The 10,359-nt window shown below is 38.4% G+C and overlaps 1 protein-coding gene across 1 annotated transcript; it reads left to right on the plus strand.

Annotated features, from left to right (window-relative positions):
- The first annotated feature begins 6,804 nt into the window (after positions 1-6,804).
- LOC128245837 (partner of bursicon-like) lies at positions 6,805-8,524 on the plus strand. Its single transcript, XM_052964062.1, has 3 exons — positions 6,805-6,827; positions 7,356-7,692; positions 8,059-8,524. Exons 1-3 carry the CDS (start codon positions 6,805-6,807, stop codon positions 8,209-8,211), a joined length of 513 nt encoding a protein of 170 aa, XP_052820022.1. The 3' UTR covers positions 8,212-8,524.
- Positions 8,525-10,359: the final 1,835 nt, after the last annotated feature.

The raw sequence follows: 10,359 nt of genomic DNA on the forward strand, positions 1-10,359 counted from the left end.
TTAGTATTGAACTAATTCCCATAGTTAACGGGAGTATCTAAATGATCCTTATATTACTACCAATTACATGACTATCAATTATTTGGCTATCATTTGATCCCAACATCTGCCGTTCAATGCGCCAAAGATTCCATTGTTATATAATCCATTGTTATAATTATATTTCGATGAATTGAGCATGCAAATATTGAAGTGGCACTCTTATTCAAAATCAATGCATACACATGTATAACAAACACCAATTTTGGCTGATAAACCTTTTACTACTTACTTAATAATGCATTTATGGAAAAAAATTAATTACTGATAACCAGGTTGTAACCGTGTTTTATATAGCAGAAAGCACAAAGAATATTAAATGATTGATGAATGCTAAAAGATTTACTGTGGTCTACTTTAGTCTAGAAATACCGTGTTTTATGCTCATTTATTTCAAATTAAACTCGGTATCATTCATAAGAACCATTGTTTTCGACATTTGTTCCTCCTTTTTCGGAATATTAAAACACTATTGTTAATTGTGGTGTATCTTATTTTGGAGTAAGATTTCATCTTTAAGAAATGAAACTTGCTTCACGTTATTTATTTTTTGTATAATGACTGCTGAAGGCAAGCAATGTTCTTGCTTCTAGATGCGTTTTTAATAACAGATATGCATATAGATGTCTATTTAGCTCTTTTTTATCTCTATTTATCTTAGAAACACTTCACGTCAAAGCTACACTTACAAGGCAAAACCAGTCAAATACCTGTGTCAATTTCAACCTAAATAATAAATCAAAATAAACAACCGTATCACTCCTAACTTGTTGACAGATTATCTAAGCCTGGATTAAACCTGCATATAGAACACTCATACTTACAGTTTTTTCCGGATAAGCTCCGATATGTCCTTTAAATCTTTTTTCGACATCTTTATTTAGGTATGGTTAAATTTAATACAAGAAAAATAAAATATTAATAGTAAAATTTTGAGTCTAATTCATCCCGCATCGGATGTTAAACTGATTTGAAAAAGTGAAATCAGTTTACATATCACAGACTCCAGGGCTTGATCACAATGTATACATTGGGTGGTTAAAGGATTAAAGTCACGTGACGAGATATATAGAGTACAGAGATCAATCGATCTGATCTTATTTGTAGGGTACCACCTTTAAATTGGATATAAATGTTAAGCTTCGTAAGCTATTCTTATTGCTATCAAAATGTATTAAACATTCCGCATGTGAGTACAAAAGGAAATGGTTTATTTAAGGTTCTGCCAATTAAGAAATAATAATGAGGCCACAATTAAAAATAGTTTGTTTTGCCCCTCCCGACTTATGCACCAGTCATTTGTAACCACGACCCCCAAGGTCCGGGGAATAGCCGGGACTTTGACTTTCGGTCCAGCCAACCCCGGGTAAAATCCCCGCACTGCGGGGACGAACTGATGGTTAAACCCCGGCTAAATGCCCCCGCACCCCAGAGACTCTATATAAGGCCCAATTTCAGCTTAATTTGGCGCTTAGACAAAACCACCGCGGTCACCCGGCCCTGTGGGGGCCACCTGGAAAGAAAAAACACGGCCCTTTTACCCGGCTATCCCCGGTATACCTCCGGACCTGGGGGCCGTGGTTACAATTGACTGGTGCATTACAATCTAAGGGGTTGGATGGGAGATTATTACATTTACTTCCTAATGCCTTTAGTTTGTAATGAAAATCGAAAAAAATAACGAAGCTAAAAATATTTCTGGTCAAGGTATTTTTTTAGTCGTTCGAGTATGGCCAATCAACTAATTATTACTTGTGGAGCAAACTTTAATTTATTCCATCTGAGACTAATTAAAATCAACATTTACAAACTTTCCAAGGAAATCTCCATTCCAGACTGAATCGTGGTTACAGTAATTACATTTTATAAGTTATTATAAACATGAATTGAACGGCCATTTCCAATGGGATTTCCGTGCTTTGTATCTGTCCGTCGTGTTTTATTAGCAGACAAAGGCCCCGAGATTAAACTTTCACAAGGGACTTTAGGCAACTTATAGCATGCGTCATTTTAAGTATAAAAATATATCATTAAATATGTATTGTTCAGGAGATATGCATTGTGAGCGAAAGAAAAAAGCCTTTTAAGGAGCGAGTCTATTGCACTGAAAACGTTGAAATGGATAGATGATTTCAATAAGCCAGATAAGAATAAGTGAAGTTCTCTATCTGTTGTATGTGATCTTCATAAATCGTTTCGTTTTTAAATATCCAGGTCCTTTCATTTTATCATAAGATTGTAATGTAATATTTTCTTTCATGCCCGACATTAGCAAATATAGCTTATATATAACATGGATCTTTTGTTTGGTCGATAAATAAACCATTTACATAAAGGATAACCTTCATTTAACTTGAAACAATACATTGTAGCAATAGTTGAACCTCCAAGCATGATCGATTAACCTGATATTTAATGCACAATAACCGATTTTGTTCTTATATCGGATTATATTGTCTTCGCGACATCTTCCTGGCTGACATCGACATCTTCCTTGCTGACATCGACATCTTCCTTGCTAACATCGACATCTTCCTGGCTGACATCGACATCTTCTTTGCTGACATCGACTTCTTCCTGGCTGACATCGACATCTTCCTTGCTGACATCGACATCTTCCTTGCTAACATCGACATCTTCCTGGCTGACATCGACATCTTCTTTGCTGACATCGACTTCTTCCTGGCTGACATCGACATCTTCCTTGCTGACATCGACATCTTCCTGGCTGACATCGACATCTTCTTTGCTGACATCGACTTCTTCCTTGCTGACATCGACATCTTCCTCGCTAACATCGACATCTTCCTGGCTGACATCGACATCTTCCTTGCTGACATCGACATCTTCTTTGCTGACATCGACATCTTCCTTGCTGACATCGACATCTTCCTTGCTGACATCGACTTCTTCCTTGCTGACATCGACATCTTCTTTGCTGACATCGACTTCTTCCTTGCTGACATCGACATCTTCCTTGCTGACATCGACTTCTTCCTTGCTGACATCGACATCTTCTTTGCTGACATCGACATCTTCCTTGCTGACATCGACATCTTCCTTCCTGACATCGACATCTTCCTTGCTGACATCGACATCTTCCTTGCTGGCATCGACATTTTCTTTGCTGATATCGACATCTTCCTTGCTGGCATCGACATATTTGTTCCTGACATCGACATCTTCTTTGAAGACATCGACATCTTCTTTGCTGATATCAACATCTTCCTTGCTGGCAATGACATCTTCCTTACTGACATCGACACCACTTCCTTACTGACATTGACATCTTTCTTGCTGAAATCGACACCTTCCTTGTTAGCATCGACATTTTCTTGCTGCCATCTACCCTTATTCTAGAAATCAGCACTTTATTGCTGACAGCGATACGTTCCTTAATGACATCGACATCCTCCTTGCTGACATAGACATCTTCCTTGCTGCTATCGACATGTTCTTTGCTGACTTCGACACTTTCTTGCTGACATCGACATTCTTTTTGCTGACATCGACGTCGTGTTTGCCGATATTAACATTTTGCTTGCTGACCTTGTTAATTTGCTTGCTGACATTTGCATAGTGATTGCTGACAGTTTGCTTGCTGACATTGATATTTTCTTTGCTATAAACATTGATATTCTTCTTGCTGACATGGATATTCTGCTTCCTGACATTGATATTCTGCTTGCTGACATTGATATTCTGCTTGCTGACATGGATATTCTGCTGCTGACATGGATATTCTGATTGCTGACATGGATATTCTGCTTGCTGACATTGATATTCTGCTTGCTGGCATGGATATTCTGCTTGCTGACATGGATATTCTGCTTGCTGACATTGATATTCTGCTTGCTGACATGGATATTCTGCTTGCTGACAGTGACACTGGCAGTTTGCTTGCTGACACATACCATCTGCTAATATTGACTTCTTGCGGGCTGACATTGACATCGTGTTTGCTGACATTGACATCGTGTTTACTGACATTGGCATCGTGTTTGCTGACAATGACATCGTGTTTACTGACATTGGCATCGTGTTTGCTGACAATGACACCGTGTTTGCTGACATTGGCATCGTGTTTACTGACATTGACATCGTGTTTACTGACATTGGCATCGTGTTTACTGACATTGACATCGTGTTTACTGACATTGGCATCGTGTTTACTGACATTGACATCGTGTTGCTGACATTGGCATCGTGTTTACTGACATTGGCATCGTGTTTGCTGACATTGACATCGTGTTTACTGACATTGGCATCGTGTTTGCTGACATTGGCATCGTGTTTACTGACATTGGCATCGTGTTTGCTGACATTGACATCGTGTTTACTGACATTGGCATCGTGTTTGCTGACATTGGCATCGTGTTTACTGACATTGACATCGTGTTTACTGACATTGGCATCGTGTTTGCTGACATTGGCATCGTGTTTACTGACATTGGCATCGTGTTTACTTACATTGGCATCGTGTTTGCTGACATTGGCATCGTGTTTGCTGACAATGACACCGTGTTTGCTGACAATGGCATCGTGTTTACTTACATTGGCATCGTGTTTGCTGACATTGGCATCGTGTTTGCTGACAATGACACCGTGTTTGCTGACAATGGCATCGTGTTTACTTACATTGGCATCGTGTTTGCTGACATTGGCATCGTGTTTGCTGACAATGACACCGTGTTTGCTGACATTGGCATCGTGTTTGCTGACAATGACACCGTGTTTGCTGACAATGGCATCGTGTTTGCTGACAATGACACCGTGTTTGCTGACATTAACTGTTTGCTTTCCGTCATTGACATCGTGTTTGCTGACATTGACTGAATGCTTTCCGTCATTGACATCTTGTTGGCTGATATTAAATGTTTGCTTTCTGGCATTGACATGCTGTTTACCGACATTGATATATTGTTTGCTTATATTGGAAAATATGCTTTCTGACATTTATATACTCGTTCGTTGCCTTTAACTTGATTTAATATTTCACTGATTCTTTTATCATAAGCCTTATTTATAAAACTCCCTGTATATTATACGATTTACGACTCCTTATAACATTAACCAAAGCTTTTTTTGTATGCACTGCGTTCAAGGTTAATATTTTAATTTAAATTGACATCTGTGGATTGACTTATTGTATAGAAGTCTACCTTATCGCAAACAAGAACATTTATCGTATTCATTTGAACAATTTATTTCGGACTATTCAATCGGTCGTCGCTTATGTTACGAGGAAAACTCATTCTTTATTATGATACACAAATTAAAATCAGACTAGACGCGATGGAACGAGAAGAAGATTTTTTTTGCGATATATAGAAATTAAATTTCTTCTCAAATGTTGTTGTTGTTGATGGTGGTGCTACCGTTGTTGTTGTTGATATTGTTGTTGTTGATGTTATTGATGATGTTGATGATGGTTTGTTGTTGTTGTTGTTGTTGTTGTTGTTGTTGTTGTTGTGGTGGTGGTGGTGGTGGTGGTGGTGGTGGTGGTGGTGATGGTAAAGGTGGTGGTAAAGGTGGTGGTGATGGTGGTGGTGGTGGTGGGGTTGATGATGGTTGCGGTGGTGGTGGTGGTCGTTGTGGTCGTCGTGTTTGTGGTTGTTCTTCAGATGATAATGATGATGATGATGATGATGATGATGATGATGATGATGATGATGATGATGATGATGAAAGCGGGCATTGAACTAGTTAAACTATTGATATAAATAGTTTGATATATACAGTATACGTTATGAACGTTTTGTGTTTTCGTTCTGACAGTGTCTATGCGGCCTTGTGTTTGGCTTCTGGCCTTGCCCCTATATATCAACCATCGTTTTATTAGGTATCGATGTTCGTAAATACTTGTGTGGGATGGGCATAGGCATGATGTGTTCCTGTTAAATGGCTTTCTACAGCACACTTTTTATTTCTTTTATTTTCAGAGCGAACTGCAAATGAAATGCCAATTGTAGAGGGTTAATTTATCTCATGATATTGACTAAAATGGAGTATTTTCATGCACTTAGCGGCAAGACAAAGTCATACCTCATGAATGATATGGAAGTTCTTAACGCATTAAACCAAACAGTCGACTAATAACTTATTTACGGCTTTCTTACGATGATTTAATGACGCTTAAGGCACAATCTGGAATCTGCCATGTCTTTATATAGAATGTGGCGTATTACAGATCTTGTTTTGGCTTTTATGGAAATAATTGTTGTGGGTGCTTCTCGGTATTTATCTGGCTTTTGCCACGAGGATCAGCCATTTCATCACACAGTGGAACTCCAATAAAGATTGAAGAGGACGCGACATTTATATGATGCTTCACAACGTATTTCTCTTGTCAGTTAACGCCACTTCGCATTTCAACAAGTATTTGTCAAGATCCTTTTCTGTAATTTCTCGTACAGATATATTCCTTACATTGATACACGGAGATATGATGGGAATATACTTGCAAACATTAAGAACTAAAATTAGCGGTTTATTAAAAAAAATGGAATATAATGCATGTTGAATGTATCAAGTGCAATAATGAATAATGACAGGCTTTTCGATGATAATTCTTTTTTTGAGAGTTGGGTTTGAAAGATTTATGTGTTCGACATTGAAAACGTGCAGACTTGTGTCAGCTGATTTATGAGAACGTTTAAAAATATTTATTTCAATTTATAATGCAGAATATGACACAATATATTATTGTATGTTTTGTAACTTTGAAAATAACCATTTATATTTTTCAGGCTGTTACGAGCTAAGATGGCGCTGCTCCTCCCGGTGCTGTTTGTGATAGTTTTCCATCATGCAATTCTAATTACTTCCGCTCATACATTCGGACAATCTCGATTCGGACAAATTGACACCCGTAGCGACACATTAAGACATAAATCAGGCACTGATGAATCCAGTGAGGAATATCTCGAAAATATACTGAAAACACCGGTTTTACATAGAGTGAAATTCTCGGTTCCTGTGCCCGACGGTTCAGATCCAAACTTGGGGCTTTATCAAACAAGTGATGACGTTTCTTCGAAGGCAATATCTCACAAATATATGGAGAATATGTTTTTATACAATTTACTCATGTCCAGAGCATTATTGCGACCTATGAATTATAACTTTTCCCCGGGAAAATACGGGTACCCCATTGATTCAATTTTGACTGGCGGTAAATATTCCTACGCGAAAAGGGATGATATCGAAACGGATGGAATAAAAGTGACACCGCCGTATCCAATAGAGAAAAATAACAGATATAATAACAGAATAAATATTAACGACGGTAAAAGTCAAACATTTCGTTCCCATAGGTTTGTGAAACGTGCATCAGAAAACAAACTTGACAAAAGTAGAAATAGTTCTGACAATGTCAACGCATCGTCAGAGATAAACAACAAACCTCATAACGCGGATGAATTGAAATATTCATCAGATATTCTCCCGCCGCCACAAAAACGGCCATCAGGAGACGTTGAACAGTGTAAAATGGAGACGGTGGAAATGGACATGCGTTTCCGGCAGTACATCGACACACATAATGGGCCCCTCTTGCTCACGTGCACAGGGCGTGTGACGATTAACAAGTGCGAGGGGCTGTGTAGATCTCTCGTCAGACCGGATGTAACCGCCTATGACGGGTTCGAACGGGTAAGTGCTGATGTTTTTTTCAACTTAATTATTTTGTATCCATATTCAGTGAACTGCCTTGTGCATGTCTTGTTTGAACCGTATTAGGCCCCGCTTTATTATGATGTGTATCTTAGTATTATGGTCATTTTATTGTTATCCAACGGTTTGCACTTGTTCGCACTCTGATTGACCTCTTATAGTTATATTCCAAAAAGCGCAGTTTACCATGAGTATTTTCAATAATCAACTCGTTGAGAAAATGAAATGTAATAATGATATGATATAGCTTTGGCCATTTTCAGAGTTCTGTTTCATTATATGATCTATATAAACGTCGCACTTGAACCAATACGATAGTATGCATTTCCAATGTCTTGTTTTCAGTCGTGCAACTGCTGTAAGGACGTTAGCAGAAGAAGGACGCCTGTTACTTTCTCCATATGTGATATCAACTCGAACGAGGTGTTCGGATATGATATCACCCGCGACATCACCGAACCTACCGAGTGCGCATGCCTGGAATGCAGTCGATATTGAACAATCAGCGACGATAATTCGTTTGCGCGTTCTCTTCGCCCCAGTTTCGTGTGTTTCCTGTATGCTCGCTCAATATCATGACGCTGAGTTATATAAAGCATTGCAACTTTTTCTTGGCGATATGCTATTAATTCTAGGAGCTTGCATTATTAGAGACAACCATATTGGCTTATTCGCTAGGGGCTGTTTCGATGAAAATCTTAGTCGCTTTAAGACGTAAATTGAAAAAAAGTCAGTGTGTTGCAATCTGTGCTTTTGAATACTTTTAAGAATGGTGAACTTACGACTAAAAGCCTTTATCGAAACGACCTCTTATACAGACGGTGTGTTAACTACAAGTGATGCAGTGAAGAACTTTCGGTACGTGTTCACTTGCTACCTGTTGAGTGTCACGCCACCTAGAAATGTGTACGATATGTGTACATGACGACCAAATATGTTATCTATGTCACGATGGATTGAGAGAATTCTTGCAAAGTTCCTTTTAATGTACTAATACTAGCATGTTCACTCAACTTAATGAAATTGAGCAGTGACACTGTCTTAAGATAAAAAAGTTTTTCGTTTTATGAAACGTTTTTTACATGTGTAAAACTTTTCCACATTTAACGAAAAATGACTGATCGCTGTACTCTCAAACTTAAAGACCACAATATATAGTGGGGAATATGGTGAAAATGTAAATATTACTTATGCACTCAAAATGACTTCGTATTGGCTGTTTTTATTCCGGGGGTCGCAGGTTCGATTCCACGCCGCACCACTAAAATATACTACACACCACCGACCACTGTAACATGGGAACCCCGTGTAGAGTTCTTCCTGGAAGTTGAACCACCCTGATATACATTTCATATACAAGCTATATATATACTAGTCACATGTGCCGGGGCCATTGTTTATCGAAGCAGAATAAAGATGAACACGAAACAAAAGTTTTAATTGTTATAGAATCGTCTGTAAATCGTGTGGATCTTTTCGAGTACTCGAGTAGTGATTTGGTACTCGGGTACTCGGATGTTTGATAGAGTACTCGGGTACTGGTTGCCATCCCTATAGAATTCACATTCACCGTGTCATATCGTTACGGGTGAAATGGTGAAAGTTACGTTGCTTGGTGACTTTTCATTAAACAATTTACCACTCTTATTACCACTCGTTGTCTGATGTTGTTTTCTTTATACAGATCATATGCGTCCTTTTCCACCTATCAGTTGTCCAAAAAAGTGCCAGCATTACCAACAAATAAGATATAAAAAGTGGTGAAGGATTTCTTGTCAATGACAATTAATCAACTCTTTGTCAGCGAAAGGGATCAACTGATGAAATCTACTTTGCAAATTTTGGTTATTACGGGTAGCAGGTTGAATTGCACCGGTGTTTCTGTGACGGCAGAGAGAGCCTTGAAGATGACGAGAGTAGAGAAAGAAAAAAAGAAATACGGTGCGACCTTGTTGGTGACGTCAATCGCTGACGCATAAGCTAAGGACCGACGGTTAAAGGTCAGAACGTTGTCAGAGATGTTCGGTGTCGGCTATGGAATAATTCATAGAATACTTAATGAGGTTCTACAATTGTCGATGGTGTGTGCGATATAAAATATTATTTCTCTACAGCATCGATATGTTAAAGAAACGTATTATAATTAGAAAAAGAAAAAAACGGAAATAATTTATTAAACTAAGTTGCCTATTGTAAGGATTTATATAACTTAATATTTGAATTAATACACGGTATTTAGTATTTTAACAAATCAGTTTAACTTTTAAACAACCACTCACAATATTTCCCAGATTTGTCACCGTTTGATTTTGCCATCTTTCCGACAATCAAAACCCAATTGAAAGGAAATCGTTTTGATTCGCTGACAGATCTCCTCAAGGCGACATCACAAATGATCAATCAATATGACTCTGAGACGTATACAGATGTATCCCGATACCAATGGATTCATCAGCACCAAATGTGCATTCACTGTGACGGCGATTATTTTGAAAAATACGAGGTTGACGTCGTTTACGCTGTTAACGTCATTACAATGCATCCGGTGTGCGCCGGGTCTGCGTTAGTGACCCTGTTCAGACCCCTGTAACTTTTGCACCATACATACTATTTTTATGATATTGTCAGTGTTTGAATCGGATACTA

Source organism: Mya arenaria, chromosome 9 (genome assembly GCF_026914265.1).
Source record: "Mya arenaria isolate MELC-2E11 chromosome 9, ASM2691426v1".
In the NCBI taxonomy this organism is placed as follows: domain Eukaryota; kingdom Metazoa; phylum Mollusca; class Bivalvia; order Myida; family Myidae; genus Mya; species Mya arenaria.